This window comes from Tachypleus tridentatus, chromosome 3 (genome assembly GCF_004210375.1).
Source record: "Tachypleus tridentatus isolate NWPU-2018 chromosome 3, ASM421037v1, whole genome shotgun sequence".
Classification (NCBI taxonomy): domain Eukaryota; kingdom Metazoa; phylum Arthropoda; class Merostomata; order Xiphosura; family Limulidae; genus Tachypleus; species Tachypleus tridentatus.
In genome coordinates, this window is record NC_134827.1 from 72,636,546 (window position 1) to 72,655,337 (window position 18,792).

Below are 18,792 nucleotides of genomic sequence, written 5' to 3' on the forward strand. Positions count from 1 at the left end.
ACTTATGCATATAAGTTAATTGGTAAATTATATACGCATCTAATTTAACAATTACTTGTGATATTTCTCTAAGAATTACTCTAAACTTTTAGGCACCCAGGTTTACAAGAAACAAACAAGTTATATGTTTTATAGCTATAAAACAGACAGGTATTTACAAGGATTAGAAAATATTTAGCTAAAGAACTTCGTGCAGAAGAATGTTTAAAATAAATAAAGAGAAGTCTGCTTTATAACTTTAATAAAACATTGATAGTGTATACAATAATAAAATAATACATTGTTCAATGAATTTGGTGAAGATATAGATGTTTACAACGATAATAGGTAGTCTGGTACAATACTTCAAGGGGGAAATAAATGTTTGGTACACGTGTTTAAAGCAGATGTCGATGTTCACAGGAATAAAAGTAGTTTGGTTCATTTTTTTAGAGCAGATATAAAAGTTTAGAAAGATTAGAAGTAGTTTAGCACATGTGTTCAGAGCACACATTGATGTTTACAAGGATAATAGGTAGATTGGTTCATGTCTTTAGACAAAATATTGATGTTTACAAGTATTAGAGGTAGTCTGTTACATGTGTTTAAAGTAGATATCGATGTTCACAAGAATAAGCGGTAGTTTGGTTCATTCCTTTAGAACAGATATAGATTTTTAGAAGAATTAGAGGTAGTCTTATACGTGTTTTTAGAGCAGATATAGATGTTTAGAAAAATTACAGATAACCTGGTTCATGTCTTTAGAGAAAATACAGATGTATACAAGGATTAATGGCAGTATGGTACATGTCTTTACAAGAATTAGAGGTACTGTGGAGCTGTCTTCAGAGCAGATATGGATGTTTAGAAAGATTAGAAGTAGTTTGGTTCATGTCGTTAGAGCAGATATAGATGTTTAGAAAGATTAAAGATAGTTTGATACATGTCTTTAGAACAAATATAAATGTTACTAAAAATTAGAAGTAGTTTGATACATGTCTTTAGAACAAATATAAATGTTAATAAAAATTAGAAGTAGTCTGATATATGTGTTTAAAGCAAATTTAGATTTTTTCAAAGATTAGACGTAGTTTGGTACATGACTTTAAAACAGATATAGATTTCTTCAAGGATTAAAAGTAATTTGGTTCATGTCGTTAGAGCAGATATAGATGTTTACAAATATTAAAGATATTCTTCTACGTGTCTTTAAGACAAATAGAGATGTCTCCAAGTATTAGAGGTAGTTTGGTTCATTTGTTTAGAGCAGAAATAGATGTTTAGATAAATCAGACACAGTCTGGTTCATGTCTTTAGAAAAAATATAGATGTTTGCCAGAATTAATGGTAGTATGGTACATATCTTTAGAGCAGGTATAGATGTTTACAAGGATAAGAGTAACTTTGATTCATTTCTTTAGAGCATATTTAGATGTTTAGAAAGAATAGAGGTAATTTGTTTCATGTTTTTAAAGCAAGTATAAATGTTTACAAGGGTTAGAGGCACTGCCTTAAGAGCAGACATAGATGTTTATTAGAACTAGAGGTAATCTAGTAAATGTCTTTAGAGCACATATGGATGATTAGAAGGATTAGCGATAGTTTGGTACATATTTATAGGGCAAATATAGATGTTTAAAAGGATTAGATGTAGTCTGGTACATGACTCTAAAGCAGTTATAAATGTTTACAAAGATTAAGGTAGTTTGGTAGATGTTTTTAGGGCTGATACAGATATTTACAAGAATTAGAGGTACTGTGGCACTGTGTTTAGAGGGGATATGGATATTTACAAGCGTTAAATTTAGTTTGATACATGTCTTTAGAGCATATATCGATATTTAAAAGGATTAAAGGTAGTCTGGTTCATGTCTTTAGACAACATATAGATGTTTCAAAGTTTAGAGGTAGTTTCCTGCATGCATTTAAAGCAGATATAGATGTTTGCAAGTATAAGAAGCAGTCTGGTACACGTGTTTATAGCAGATATCGATGATCACAAGGATAAGAGTAGTTTAGTTCATTTCTTTAGTGCCAGTATAGATGTGTAGAAGGATTATAGGTATTTTGAATCTTGTCTTTCTGGAAAATACAGAAGTTTACAAGGATAGGAGGTTGTTTGGTTCATGTCTTTAGATAAAATATAAATGTTTACAAGTATTAAAGGTAGTCTGTTACATGTGGTTAGAACAGGTATCGATAATCATAAGGATAAGAGGTAGTTTGGCTCATTTCTTTAGAGCAGACAAAGATATTTACAGGTATTAGAAGGAGTTTGGTTCATTTCTTTACTGGAGTTATAGATCTTTACAAAGATCAGAGGTAGTTTGGCACATTTATTTAGAGACGTTATAGATGTTTACAAGGATTAGAAGTAGTTTAATTCATGTTTTAGAATAAAAATAGATGTTTACAAGGTTAGACGTAGTCTGGTACATTACTTCAGGGCAGTAATAGATCTTTACAGGGATACTAGATAGTCCATTACATTACTTCACGGCAGAAATAAATGTTTATGAGGATTAGAGGTAATTTCGTTCATGTTTCTCAAGCAAATAGAAATGCTAACAAGGATTAGAGGTTGTTTGACACATGTTTTTAGAGCAGACAGCGATGTTTAAAAAAGGTTAAGAGGTAGTTTAGTTTATGTCTATAGAGGAAAAGTAATGTTTACAAGGGTTAAAGGTAGTTTGGCTCATGTCATTACAGCAGATATCAAAATTTACAAGGTTTAGAGGTAGACTTGTACGTTATATCAGTGCAGAAATAGATATTTACAAGGATTAGAGGTAGCCTGCAACATGTCTTTAAAGTACACATGGATGTTTAGAAGTAGTACATATATCTGCCCTAAAGAGATGAGCCAATCTACCTCTTATCCTTATGAACATCTATATCTGCTCTAAACACATGTAACAGACTACATGTCTGTTAATTACATGTCTATGTAATACTTGTAAACTTTATATATTTTATCTAAGGAAATGAACCAATCTATTTCTAATCCTTGTAAACATCTATATCTGTTCCAAACACATGTATCAGATTGCCTAATTCTTTAAACATATGTATCTGCTCCGAAGAGATGTATCAGACTACCTGCAAAGAAGTGCCACAATACCTCTAATCCTTGTAAAAATCTATATCTTCTCTAATGACATCTACCGGACCACCTGTAATCCTTATAAACATTGATATCTCCATTAAAAACATGTACCAGACTGTATTTAATGCTTGTAAACATCTATACCTTCTCTAAACATATGTACTAAACTACCTGGATCATCATTATTTGCTCTAAAGACGTGTCTAAAGACTATGTCTAATTCTTTTAAACATCTATATCCGCTCCAAAGAGATGTATTAGACGACCTGTAATCCTTGTAAAAATCTATTTCTGCCCTGAAGTCATGTACCAATCTACCTCTAATGTTTCTAAACATCTATATCTGCTCTAAAGAAATGATCCAAACTACCTCTAATACTTGTAAACATCTATATATTTTGTAAAGGCATATACTATACTGCCGTTATCCTTGCATACCATACATCTGTATTTCCTCTAAAGGCATCAACCAGGTTATGTGTAATTTCTCTAAACATCTATATTTGCTCTAAACACATGAACCAGGCTATTTCTAATTTCTCTAAACATCTATGTCTGCTATAATGACATGTACCAAACTACTTCTAACACTTGTAAATATTTATATCTGCTTTAAAAACATGAAACAACTTACCTCTCTTCCTTCTAAACATCTATATCTTTATATCATGCCCCAAACTACCTCTAATCTTTCCAAATATCTATATCTGACTAAAAACATGAATAAAACATCCTTTAATCCTTCTAAGCGTCTATATCTGCTCTAAAGACATGTACTATACTGACATTAATCCTGGCAAACAACTATATTTCTAAAGATATGAAGCAGACTATGTCTAATTTGCCTAGACATAAATATTTACTATAAAGACACGTACCAGACTACTTCTAATCCTTGTAAACACTTATATCTTCTTTTATCAAATGAACAAAACTACCTTTAATCTTTGTAAACATCTAACTCTGCTCTAAAGACATCAACCAGATCACCTCTAATCCTAGTAAACATCGATATCTGTTCTAAAGACATGTAACAGACTACCTGCAATTGTTGTAAATATCCGTATCAGCTCTGGAGACAGTACCACAATTCTTCTAGTCCTTGTAAACATCTATATCTTCTCTAAAGACATGTACCAAACAACTCTAAGCTTTGTAAACATCATTATTTGCTCTAAAGATATGAAACAAACTATTTCTAAGCCTTCTAAACATCTATGTCTGCTCTAAACAAGTGCTACAGTACCTCTAATCCTTGTGAAACTCTATATCTTCTCTAATGACATCTAACAGACCACCTCTAATCCTTATAAACATTTATATCTGCTTTAAAGACATGTACCAGACTGCATATAATTCATGTAAACATCTCTAACTGCTCTAAACACATATACTAAACTACCTGGAATATTTGCAAATATCATTAGTTCTTCTAAATACGTGTACTAGACTACGTCTAATTCTTTTAAACACCTATATCTGGTCTAAAGAAATGATCCAAACTACCTCTAATACTTTTTAAAATCTATATCTTTTGTAAAAACATGTACAATACTGCCATTAATAACTGCATATTCTGTATTTCCTCTAAAACATAAACCAGGTTATGGGTAATTTCTCTAAACATCTATATCTGCTCTAAAAACAATTACCAGACTACCTCTAATCCTTGTAAACATCGATATCTGCTCTAAACACATGTAGCAGGCTGCTTCTAATCCTTATAAACATCGATATCTGCTCTAAAAACAATTATCAGACTACCTCTAATCCTTGTAAACATCGATATCTGCTCTAAACACATGTAGCAGGCTGCTTCTAATCCTTATAAACATCTATAACGTCTCTACAGACATGTATCAAACTGCCTCTAATCTTTGTAAAAATATATAACGTCTGTAAAGAAATGAACCAAACTGTCTTTAATACCTGTAAAAGTAGTTAGTGTTTACTAAATTAGTTAGTTACTGTTTAGTGTTTACTAAAGTAGTTAGTGTTTAGTAAATTACTTAGTCACTGTTTACTGTTTACTAAAGAAGTTAGTTACTGCTTAGTGTTTCCTAAAATAGTTAGTCAGTGTTTAGTATTTAATAAAGTAATTAGTGTTTAGTGTTTACTAAAGAAGGTTGTTAGTGTTTACTAAAGCAGGTTGTTAGTGTTTACTAAAGCAGGTTGTTAGTGTTTACTAAAGTAGTTAGTTACTGTTTAATGTTTACTAAAGTAGGTTGTTAGTGTTTACTAAAGTAGTTAGTTACTGTTTAATGTTTACTAAAGTAGGTTGTTAGTGTTTACTAAAGTAGTTAGTTACTGTTTAATGTTTACTAAAGTAGGTTGTTAGTGTTTACTAAAGTAGTTAGTTACTGTTTAATGTTTACTAAAGTATTTAGTATTAGAAAATAAGTTACACTTTAGTTTTTACTAAAGTAGTTAATTAGTATCTACTAAATTAGTGTTTAATGTTTATTAAAGTAGTTAGTTAGTATTTAGTGTTTACTAAAATACTGTTCACTAAAATAGTTAGTTAGTGTTTTAGATTTGGTAAAGTAGCGTTTATTAAAATACTTAGATAGTGTTTATTGTCTACTAAAGCAGTTAGTGTTTACTGTTTATTAAAATAGTTAGTTAGTGTTTAGAGATTACTAAAGTACTTAACTATACTAAAGAAGGTACTTAGTGTTTACTAAAGTAGTGTTCACTTACTAGTTGGTGTTTAGTGTTCACTAAAGTACTTAGTAAGTGTTTAGTGTTTACATAATTAGTTAGTTACTGTTTAATGTTTACTAAAGTATTTAGTATTAGAAAATAAGTTACACTTTAGTTTTTACTAAAGTAGTTAATTAGTATCTACTAAATTAGTGTTTAATGTTTATTAAAGTAGTTAGTTAGTATTTAGTGTTTACTAAAATACTGTTCACTAAAATAGTTAGTTAGTGTTTTAGATTTGGTAAAGTAGCGTTTATTAAAATACTTAGATAGTGTTTATTGTCTACTAAAGCAGTTAGTGTTTACTGTTTATTAAAATAGTTAGTTAGTGTTTAGAGATTACTAAAGTACTTAACTATACTAAAGAAGGTACTTAGTGTTTACTAAAGTAGTGTTCACTTACTAGTTGGTGTTTAGTGTTCACTAAAGTACTTAGTAAGTGTTTAGTGTTTACATAATTAGTTAGTTACTGTTTAATGTTTACTAAAGTACTTACTTAGTGTTTACTCAAGTATTTATTTAGCATTTAGTGTTTACCAAAATACTTATTTAGTGCTTACTAAAGTAGTTAGTTAATGTATAGTGTTTCCTAAATAGTAAGTGTTTGGTGCTTTCTAAAGTACTTAGTTATTGTTTATTGTTTACTAAAGTTGTTAGTTAGTGTTTACAGTAGCTAGTGTCTAGTGTTTTCTAAAGTATTTAGTGTCTAAGGGTTACTAAAGTAGTTACCGTTTAGTGTTTAGAAAAGTAGTTAGTTAGGGTTTACTAAAGTAGTTAGTAACTGTTTAGTGTTTTCTAATGCAGTTAGTTACTGTTTAGTGTTTACTGATGTAGTTAGTTAGTGTTTAGTGTTTACTAAAGTAGTTGATTAGTCTTTTATGTTTACTAAAGTACTTAATTACTGTTTCGTGTTTACTAAAGTAGTTAGTGTTCAGTGTTTACTAAAATAGTTATTTAGTGTTTAGTGTTCACTAAAGTTCTTAATTACTGTTTAGTGTTTACAAAAGTAGTTAGTACTGTTCAATAAGGTAGTTAGTGTTTACTAAATTAGTTAGTTACTGTTTAATGTTTACTAAAGTACTTATTGTTTAGTAATTAGTTGGTCACTATTTAGTGTTATCTAAAGTAGAAATTTAGTGTTTGGTGTTTACTAAAGTAGTTAGTTAGTCTGTTTTATGTTTACTAAAGTACTTAATTACTGTTTCGTGTTTACTAAAGTAGTTAGTGTTCAGTGTTTACTAAAATAGTTAGTCAGCGTTTAGTGTTTACTAAAGTAATTAGTTAGTTTACTAAAGTACTGTTCATTAAAATAGTTACTTAGTGTTTAGTGTTTACCAAAGTAGTTATTTAGTGTTTAGTGTTTACTAAAGTTGATAGTTACTGTTTAGTGTTTACAAAAGTAGTTATTGTTTAGTAAATTAGTTGGTAACTTTTAGTGTTTACTAAAGTAATTAGTTAGTGTTTAGTTTACTAAAGTACTTAGTAAGTGTTTAGTATTTACTAAATTAGTTAGTGTTTTGTGTTTACTAAAGTATTTAGTTTTTAGTGTTTACTAAAGTAGTTAGTTAGTGTTTAGTGTGTACTAAAGTAGTTTGTTTAAATACTGTTCACTAAGGTAGTTAGTGTTTACAAAATTAGTTAGTTACTGTATAATACTTACTAAAGTAGTTGGTTAATGTTTAGTTTACTAAAATAGGAAGTTTGTGTTTAGTGTTTACTAAACTAGGAAGAGTTTAGTGTTTACTAAAGTAGTTAGTAAGTGTGTAGTGTTTACTAAAGTATTTAATTAGCGTTTATTAAAGTAGTTAGCGTTTACACTTTACTAAGGAACATAGTGCTTAGAATTTACTAAAGTAATGGTTAATGAAGTAGTTAGTTATTGTTTTGTGTTTATTTTAAAGTAGTTCGTTAGTGTTTAGTATTTACTAAAGTAGTTAGTTTTTTGTGTTTACTAATGTAGTGTGTGTTTAGTGTTTATTAAAGTACTCAGTTAGTGTTTAGTGTTTTCTAAAGTATTTAGTTAGTGTTTACCGAAGTACTTAGTTATGGTTTAACTATATGTTAAAGTAGTTAGTTAGCGTTTACTGTTTACTAAAGTACTTAGTATTTAGTATTTACTAAAGTAATGTTTAATGAAGTAGTTATTAACTAAAGTAATTAGTTAGTTTACTAAAGTACTGTTCATTAAAATAGTTACTTAGTGTTTAGTGTTTACCAAAGTAGTTATTTAGTGTTTACTAAAGTTGATAGTTACTGTTTAGTGTTTACAAAAGTAGTTATTGTTTAGTAAATTAGTTGGTAACTTTTAGTGTTTACTAAAGTAATTAGTTAGTGTTTAGTTTACTAAAGCAGTTAGATAGTGTTTACTAAAGTACTTAGTTAGTGTTTAATGTTTACTAAAGTACTTAGTAAGTGTTTAGTATTTACTAAATTAGTTAGTGTTTTGTGTTTACTAAAGTACTTAGTTTTTAGTGTTTACTAAAGTAGTTAGTTAGTGTTTAGTGTGTACTAAAGTAGTTTGTTTAAATACTGTTCACTAAGGTAGTTAGTGTTTACAAAATTAGTTAGTTACTGTATAATACTTACTAAAGTAGTTGGTTAATGTTTAGTTTACTAAAATAGGAAGTTTGTGTTTAGTGTTTACTAAAATAGGCAGTGTTTAGTGTTTACTAAAGTAGTTAGTAAGTGTGTACTGTTTACTAAAGTATTTAGTTAGTGTTTATTAAAGTAGTTAGCGTTTACACTTTACTAAGGAACTTAGTGTTTAGAATTTACTAAAGTAATGGTTAATGAAGTAGTTAGTTATTGTTTTGTGCTTATTTTAAAGTAGTTCGTTAGTGTTTAGTATTTACTAAAGTAGTTAGTGTTTTGTGTTTACTAATGTAGTGTGTGTTTAGTGTTTATTAAAGTACTCAGTTAGTGTTTAGTGTTCACTAAAGTATTTAGTTAGTGTTTACCGAAGTACTTAGTTATGGTTTAACTATATGTTAAAGTAGTTAGTTAGCGTTTACTGTTTACTAAAGTACTTAGTATTTAGTATTTACTAAAGTAATGTTTAATGAAGTAGTTAATTATTGTTTAGTGTTTATTTTAAAGTAGTTAGTTAGTGTTTAGTATTTACTAAAGTAGTTAGTGTTTAGTGTTTACTAAAGTACTTAGTTAGTGTTTAATGTTTACTAAAGTACTTAGTTAGATTTTAGTGTTTACTAAAGTATTTAGCTAGTGTTTAATGTTTACTAAAGTACTTAGTTTTTAGTGTTTACTAAAGTAGTTAGTTTTTACTGAAGTAGTTCGTTCGTATTTAGTGTTTACTAAAGTATACTAAAGTAGCAAGTTAGTGTTCAATTTTTACTAAAGTAGAGTAAAGTAGTTAGTTAGTGTTTAGTGTTTACTAAAGGAGATAGTTAATGTTTTGTGTTTACTAAAGTAGTTAGTGTTTAGTGTTTACTAAAGTAGTTAGTGTTTAGTGTTTACTAAAGTAGTTAGTTAGTGTTTACTAAAGTAGTAATTTAGTGTTTAATGTTTACTAAAGTAGTTATTTAGTGTTCAGTGTTTACTAAAGTAGTTATTCAGTGTTTAGTGTTTAGTGTTTACTAAAGTAGTTAGTTAGTGTTTAGTGTTTACTAAAGTAGTTAGTTAGTGTTTAGTGTTTACTAATGTAATTATTTAGTGTTTAGTGTTAACTAAAGTAGTTAATTAGTGTTTAGTGTTTATTAAAGTAGATAGTTAGTGTTTACTAAAGTAGTTAGTTAGTGTTTAGTGTTAACTAAAGTAGTTAATTAGTGTTTAGTGTTTATTAAAGTAGATAGTTAGTGTTTACTAAAGTAGTTAGTTAGTGTTTATTGTTTACTAAAGTAGTTATTTAGTGTTTAGTGTTTACTATAGTTAGTTAGTGTTTATTGTTTACTAAAGTAGTTATTTAGTGTTTAGTGTTTACTAAAGTAGTTAGTTAGTGTTTAGTGTTTACTAAAGTAGTTAGTTAGTGTTTAGTGTTTACTAAAGTAGTTAGTTAGTGTTTAGTGTTTACTAAAGTAGTTAGTTAGTGTTTAGTGTTTACTAAAGTAGTTATTTAGTGTTTAGTGTTTACTAAAGTAGTTAGTTAGTGTTTAGTGTTTACTAAAGTAGTTAGTTGGTGTTTAGTGTTTACTAAAGTAGTTATTTAGTTTTTAGTGTTTACTATAGTAGTTAGTTAGTGTTTAGTGTTTACTAAAGTAGTTTGTTAGTGTTGAGTGTTTACTAAAGTAGTTATTTAGTGTTTAGTGTTTACTAAAGTAGTTAGTTAGTGTTTAGTGTTTACTAAAGTAGTTATTTAGTGTTTACTAAAGTAGTTAGTTAGTGTTTAGTGTTTACTAAAGTAGTTAGTTAGTGTTTAGTGTTTACTAAAGTAGTTAGTTAGTGTTTAGTGTTTACTAAAGTAGCTAGTTAGTGTTTAGTGTTTACTAAAGTAGTTATTTAGTGTTTACTAAAGTAGTTAGTTAGTGTTTAGTGTTTACTAAAGTAGTTAGTTAGTGTTTAGTGTTTACTAAAGTAGTTAGTTAGTGTTTAGTGTTTACTAAAGTACCTAGTTAGTGTTTAGTGTTTACTAAAGTAGTTATTTAGTGTTTACTAAAGTAGTTAGTTAGTGTTTAGTGTTTACTAAAGTAGTTAGTTAGTGTTTAGTGTTTACCAAAGTAGTTATTTAGTGTTTAGTGTTTACTAAAGTAGTTATTTAGTGTTTAGTGTTTACTAAAGTAGTTAGTTAGTGTTTAGTGTTTACTAAAGTAGTTAGTTAGTGTTTAGTGTTTACTAAAGTAGTTAGTTAGTGTTTAGTGTTTACTAAAGTAGTTAGTTAGTGTTTATTGTTTACTAAAGTAGTTAGTTAGTGTTTAGTGTTTACTAAAGTAGCTAGTTAGTGTTTAGTGTTTACTAAAGTAGTTAGTTAGTGTTTATTGTTTACTAAAGTAGCTAGTTAGTGTTTAGTGTTTACTAAAGTAGCTAGTTAGTGTTTAGTGTTTACTAAAGTAGTTAGTTAGTGTTTAGTGTTTACTAAAGTAGCTAGTTAGTGTTTAGTGTTTACTAAAGTAGTTAGTTAGTGTTTATTGTTTACTAAAGTAGTTAGTTAGTGTTTAGTGTTTACTAAAGTAGCTAGTTAGTGTTTAGTGTTTACTAAAGTAGTTAGTTAGTGTTTATTGTTTACTAAAGTAGCTAGTTAGTGTTTAGTGTTTACTAAAGTAGTTAGTTAGTTGGTGTTTATATGTTCTTACTCATTAACATCAATTTCTATCAATCTTTTTACAGCCACTTCTTAGCTCAACATTTCTGTAAATCGTCAAGTAAATAATACGTCACTAACTACTGTCAGCATTTTTCTGTTAACTGTACATTCACATCACCAACTTTTTCGTAGCGTGTCTTACATGTGCTTCATTAAACATGGACATTACGAATTTCTGTAAAGATATTCATAATGTGTCTCATAAATGATACATCCACACCACGAACTTCTGATCACATTTTAGTAATGTGTCTTGTGAGTGGTACGTGATATTGTGATGTAGGAACTTATCAGGTGTTTCCTATGTGCCTTAACGATAATTATTTCTTTTGGGTTAAACAGTTTCCATGCTGAGTGAAAGTTGTGGAGATTGCCTTATTCTAGATATTACGTTTCTTGTTCTGCACAATACATAATGTCTATTCTGCCCAAAGATATTGTAGTAATACAAAAAATCGAAGTTGAAAAGGCCAGCACTGTAATGTCTTTGCTGGCCAAGTTGAATTTGTCTAGGTACGGTTGATCAACGTTCTGTGAGAAAAAAGGTCACGTGGTGACACTGAGAAGCAGACAAAGAGATCAACACAACAAGGTGGTTCTCTAAGAGTCATTACTTAAGTCAAAAGTAGATACAAAATGTATGAAAGTAACCTGAAGCTGGTTGTATTTCTCCATACTCGATACCCTACCAAGATGGTTTTCTAACAGATAAGTTACAACGGATACAAGATGCATGAGAGTATGTGGAACATGTCAATAAGCTGCATCATGCATCACACACCAATCCTTGGCACACACGTTTCACTAGGAGACGGAAGTGGAAACCGGTGAGTTAGAACATGATTAGAACACAGCCTCAGATAATCTCGACCCGCGGAAGGAAGCTGTGAAAACTAGTTTGTCAACCTCCGACGAAGCAGGTAAGACATCAATGGAACTACGAGATACTACTAATTCCGTCCAATGACAGCCTCCTATCAGTATAGATCGGTTTTATATTCAAAGCTAAGACAATCATTAGTTCATGCAACCATTGGTAAAAATGAAGCAGCTATCTGAAGTATCAGGTGGCAAGGTGTAGGAATTACACTTCGTTCATCATCAAAGGTATGACAGCCAGGTAGTTGAAAGACTACTGACCAAAATGGTTATTGACCCTTTTGCTTTCTGTACAGCAAGTAGTAATGTATATACTTTATGTGCATGACAGTGTATAGTTCCTACTCTCTCATCAAAACTAAGACGATAATTAGTACGAGTTTGAAATTTGAAAGAAACTAGCATAACAAGCTACCAGATGATACATACTACTTTTTATAATCTCACCTGATTATTAAAAGCCAAGAAAGCCACATAATTAAACGTTTACTGACATCGACTACACTGTAAGGAATACAATGTAGGGTTACCATTCTATATATATGTAAAAACGGCTCGTTTGGGTTGAGAAAATATTTTACGTAGAGGAGCGAACAACGTTGTCCGAAGAAGGTCGAAATGTTGTTCGGTCCTCTACGTAAAATATTTTCTCAACCCAAACGAGCCGTTTTTACATATCTATTTTTCTCTACAAGTGGGTTTTCTTGACATCACTGAGGGTTACCATTCGATCTGCTAAGACAGTTGTTACTTCGGACAACTAATGTATCGACAAAATTAACGTTTTACAGTATCAGATGAAATACTGCGAAGATAAATAACTTAATAGAAGGGGAGAAGAGGTCACCAACCTGAGCACCGATAAATATATTAGACCTAAATTATATTGTCAACACTTAGGACGATCGCTGATCTGCACAATCATATTAGGTTGAGGAATAATTCGTGAGCGTTTTTAAATAATTTCATTCAAGCATTACATGCAAGACTATACAATACTTCAATGCATGAACACATTACACCCAAAACATTTATTATGATACTTTATTTCATGTAATAGCTAGGTATATAGTATGCATTGTTTTAAACGAAATTGCAAGAAATTAAATGCGAAAAGCAGATGGTGTCGAAAATGCTCGATTTTGTCCACTTGACATTCCATTTAATGAGCTGAAAATGAAAGCAAAAATTAAAGACATATGAAAATCAAACACACCATCTATTAGAGCAAAAAATTATCTACCAAATGACATGAAATATTTTGCGAAAGCGTTTCATTTATGAATATATTTTGTTAACTTGAAAAAACGCTCACGAATTATTCCTCAACCCAATAGATTGAGGGAGAAATTGTTATCTCTAGCGTTGACCTAAGTTATTGTGAGCCGTTTTCTCAAAGCACTGAGTTTTTTGTTAAATACCTATTAATTCGCATCTTCTTCAATCTTATTTATTGGGTTAGCAATAATGTCTTCGTCATTAAATTATGCTAAATGCGTGTTAACCGTGTAATTGGTGTACTGGTTGTTTGAAGTTAAGCACAAAGCTACACAACAGGCTATCTGGGCTTGTCCACCACGGGATCGAAACCTGGTTTATAGCGTTGTAAGTTAACCGATATACCGTTGTGCCACTTAGGGGCGAAACTGATGTCTTTAATAAAGAGCAAGAAATATACTTACAGCATTAATACATTCTGAAAGGGCCAAAAAGCATATTACAAAAAGGTCAAGAAACAAAAATGTATTTATAATATTTGTGTATTCAGTAAAGGACAAAAAAAATGTTCATATATTCCGTAAATGTTAACAAACAAATAAATATACTTATAATATTATGTACTGGTTAAGATTAGGCTAAGTTAAGATATATGTCTGACCAATAATTACAAAAACATTTCATCCAACGTTAATGATTTAAATACATAAAAAAACAAAGTATTTAAAGCAGCAGAAAGGTCAACTGACAATTCTTGTTACCACGCAGAAAGAAAGACAGACCAACAACATTAGTGCACAAACCACGTGACACTCTCACAACCTTACCGTCTCCGTGGGCTACTCAGTTGGCACAGATTGATACAATGTTAAGAAGTTAGGTTGCATCGTTTGTGTATTTCAGCTTCACTTCTGAGTTTCAAAATCACGTTTCTTACTTGAATATATTGTTTTTAAGCGAGACGTATTCGTGACTATTTTATTATGCCTAATTCTCTCTCTCTCTCTCTCTCTCTATTTTGTTTAACTATTAAGTTTTCAGAGGAGCTGGTGGTTTTCATTGTGGAAGATTTATGAGTGTTATTTATCTTCAGTTTGTTGAAGAGGTTTTTTTTTTAATTTCGCGCAAAGTTACTCGAGGGCTATCTGCGCTAGCCGTCCCTAATTTAGTAGTGTAAGACTAGAGGGAAGGCAGCTAGTCATCACCACCCACCGCCAACTCTTGAGCTACACTTTTACCAACGAATAGTGGGATTGACCGTCACATTATAACGCCCCCACGGCTGGGAGGGCGAGCATGTTTGGTGCTACCAGGATTCGAACCCGCGACCCTCGGATTACGAGTCGCACGCTTTAACACGCTTGGCCATGCCTGGCCTTGTTGAAGAGTAAGCCAAGTTGCAGCCCACAGTAATCACCTTTGTTCTTCTGTGTGCGATATGTTTGTGAAATCAGTACAGAAAACGCGTATCAACAATTTTTACCATTCCATATTAAAGAACATTGATCTTTTAAAACATCACCGAGACATGGGCTGTAAAGTATTTAGGAATATGATACACAAAACGTGGCGTCAGTTACATCTGAAGGTTAGTATCTGATTACGGATTGGATTTTCGCAATTAGTAAATATAGATTTTTTGAAACTATAACTCAACTTCTGATGTGGCCAAACCTATGAAAGTTTGTATCGTAATATATTTTATCAGTACTTTGTTTAAACTTCATGTATTAAATTAATTCTCATTGCTAAAATACACTTATATAACTTTGATTTTAACAGCAACCTCAGTAAATTTTATCAGGTTTAAAACTGCAATCTTGTAATATTATTTATTTTATTTTAGCAAGCAAAATAAGTAGAAAAATAAAGATTCTTGAAATAAATTATTTAAAAAACACTATTTTAAGCCTTATATTTTTCTCTTTGATAAATTTGAAATTTCTAATTAAGAGTAAGAATAACAAATAAGTATATTAAACGTTGTTCTGAACATACAGGCTATGACTTATATTTTCTAAAAAATATTTAAGGACATCTGTCAGATGTTAACAGTGTATATCCCGGGTGTTTATGAGACACAGAAATATGTGAATCTGTTCAGCAGTCTTCTTTAACCATGTCGACGACTCTATAGTTCGCCGTTATCAGATTTAAAGATAAGTTAGTTTCAACATCTGTCTCAAGTAAAATAAGTGAACACATTCATAAGGAGTGAATTATAAGATTAAATATCATCCTTGTTTTAACATGTATATATATATATATATATAAGTTAGTTTCAACATCTGTCTCAAGTAAAATAAGTGAACACATTCATAAGGAGTGAATTATAAGATTAAATATCATCCTTGTTTTAACATATATATATATATATACTGTCCACGTTATAAGTTAACATCTGAAGCAAACACGAAGCGTGCTCTAGAATACTATACTTTGTATATTTCTTGATGCATTATATTACTTATAAGTGGTACAGTGTTATTTTGCATCCTACACACAAAATATGGCAGGTAGATTTGTTATATAATCAAAAACAAGTAACAAATAGTACTTAATATACGCAAACAGTTAAAACTACGTTTATTCCACGTACCGTGTTTCTCCGATAATAAGACCTACCCATAAAATAAGACCTAGTGTGATTTTTGGGGATAGTTTTAATATAAGCCCTACCCTTAAAATAAGCCCTAGTTAAGAGTGGCAGGAAGAGGAGAGAAATAAAAAAAATTAATTTATTAATTAGTTTAATAGTTAGTTAATTAGTTTGTTTAAGTATTAATCAGTTAGTTTAATAGTTTAATAATAGTTTATTTTAAATGGTTAGTTTAATAGTTTTACTTTGTAACTTCATTTTTTTAATATATCAAAATAAGACATCCCCCGAAAATAAGCCCTAGTGTCATATTTTGGAGTGAAAATTAATATAAGCCCTGTCTTATTTTCGGAGAAACACGGTATAGAGATAATTTTGTATGGATATACGTGATACTGGTATTGTCATCAGCTCTGGAAACGTCAAAGGAATAAAAATTAGCTGCGACGTCTGACTTGAAAGATGAACTTCCACAAAAGGTCTGAACATCAGGCAGGCCTGAATAGGTGTTGTCCTGAAACCACTTAATGACATACAGACAAGTACATCACGGATAAATGCTGGCCTGCAATAATCCCTGACTAGGTATTACTTATAGCTCGTTAAAAATAAGATCGGCCCCACCCACGCAACGTACTGCTCAGAATGATGGAACCGATGGCTCCTCTTACAACAAGAAATAAACATAAACACCCAATCTGATATCACTGGCCTTACGTCCATTATCATCACTGAATGAGGTGACGTGTAGCCAACACAGTCTGCAGCTTGACCACAGCCATTTTACTTTATATACTTATTGGCAACCCCGATTACTCTCGTAGCAGCTACTATTTGAAGCCTTTTAACCATTTAGTCACCTCTTGAGGGACTGTTACCTGCTAAAAGTTAATGACTTTTGAAGTTTTTGATACAGACGTGCACAATTTTGAAATCTGAAGATTCGGCTGTCTCGCTCTGGAAATTATTTCAGCAAGATAATTACCCTTTATAGAGCACCAACTACGTTACCAAAAAACGTATTTGCACAGTAAAATACGTAATTACGCAAAATAAAGTCACCTTAATCCATATGGAACACAGAATGCCATTACGGCTAGGTATTTTTACTTTGTATTTCTCACCCTTGTATGTAGTGGATTATATTATAAAAGTATTAAAATCTGAAAAAAAGGTACCCTATCCTACAAGAATATTAAACCGTTTTCGGTAAATACGAACTGTGGTTTGTTTTCGTATAAATTATACATTTTAGTTTAATTATTTATTTCTGTCTTTCATAATCTTTTACGGAAGGGTGGTGTCTGTTTTCGTAAGCATGCATTCAATGAAATCATTCCTACGTAGAAATGTATAGGCTTAATCAATACAATATTAGTAAAATATGATAATTTATCCAAGTTTATTTATTTATCCACTACTAAAAGTAGTGATCAGTTAGTTATAAGTGAGAATTTGTAATTCTCTAATCATTTGGAGAAAATAATCGGGCAAGTTACACATTTTGCAAAGTAAGTCAACATCTCAAAGAATGTTAATGGTTAAATATCAGTGAAAATTGCAAGTTTAAACAAGTTATAAACATAAGAACCAAGAGAGTTATAATTGTGAATTAGTGTTATGTTGACGAAAATTAAGGTTGAAAATAAGACTTGAAATATCCTTTAATTTCATAACAGAAAACTTCGTGACTCACCATTCGTGGTTGTGAAAGCAGAAGAAAACCCGGAGGAGGATGGGTTAGATGATGAACCACTGTTGACTTGCGGTGATGAATTAGTGGACAATGTGATACTTGTACGGCCCACAGCTTCATCCTCAGCTTGGGCCCTTCTTAAGGCAACCTGCATTGCCATAACTCTTTGCCTTTCGGTTATCAGCTTGCATTTTGCACATATACATGTTCGACGAGGACAAAACCTTTTATGTCCCTTCACGGCTACATTTCTACCGTGGTTGCGGCATCTGGCACACTTGGGATTCCGAATTCCCGAAGGAGATGCTGGTTCCTTTTGGCCATAAGCAACCTCGGTAGATTTATCGCAAGTATCTGGGAGAAATCCATTATTCTCTTTATCAGTTGTTAATGAACTATCCATTCGAAGGACTCGCTGAAGATTTAACACCTCGAAGCTCTTCCAGGTTTTACCTAATGTCTACAAGAACGTCATCGGCACGAGATACTGTACCGAGACTCCCGCCTTTATCCTTTAACTTTGCGTGGATAGTCACATGACAACATTGTACGTTTTACGTGTGTGAGAAAGTGAAAAGTATTCAACATGTTACATGATCTGTCATTTACTTCCATTAGATGGCAGCACAACCCTTTCTGCTTTAACAAGTACTTATTCTAACTCGAATACTTCATTTCGTTGTTTGAAATATCACAGTAATGTTTTTCTATCTTCTTTCAAATGTATCTGTTAATAAAGTTAAATGTATAATGTATTTAACAAGAAATTAGAAAATGATGAGAACTAATTTATTTCTTTTTCCAAACCTTTAGTATCTATACTTCTTATTGTTTGTTTGATTTTTGAATTTTATGCAAAGATACACAAGGGCTATCTGCGCTAGCCATCAATAATTTAGCAGTGTAAGACTAGAGGAAAGGCAGCTAGTCATCACCACCCACCACTCTTGGGTTGCTCGTTTACCAACGAATAGTGGGATTGACTGTCACAAAATAACGCCCTCACGGCTGAAAGGGCGAGCATGTTTGATGGGATGGGGATACGAACCCGCGACCCTCAGATTACGAGACGAACGCCTTACCACCTGGCCATGTCGGGCCTATAGTTCTTATAAACTAACGATATAAAATATATATATTAACATTGCCGTTACATTTTTAACAATCTCCAAATTCTACCTTTTATTCACTATCTCATTAACCATTTTCTTCTTACCTAATATACGTTTATACAATGTTTTACATTGAATCTTCGAACTGTTATTAATTATAACGTAAAAAAACAGAGGTTTGCACAGATGTTATAGAAATATCGTGAATTACATCCTTTGGTGTGTGGCTATGTAACTTTCAGTTTT

At 31.0% G+C, this 18,792-nt stretch overlaps 1 protein-coding gene across 2 annotated transcripts in view; it reads right to left on the bottom strand.

The window, feature by feature from the left end:
* Positions 1-18,217, bottom strand: part of LOC143247159 (uncharacterized) — a 76,168-nt gene extending 57,951 nt beyond the window's left edge. For both annotated transcript variants that reach the window (XR_013026406.1, XM_076494799.1), the window contains exon 1: positions 17,435-18,217. Coding sequence is in view for 1 of the 2 variants with exons in the window: in XM_076494799.1 (XP_076350914.1) it covers positions 17,435-17,837 (403 nt within the window). In the remaining variant the exon portion in view is untranslated. The remainder of the gene's footprint in view (positions 1-17,434) is intronic.
* Positions 18,218-18,792: the final 575 nt, after the last annotated feature.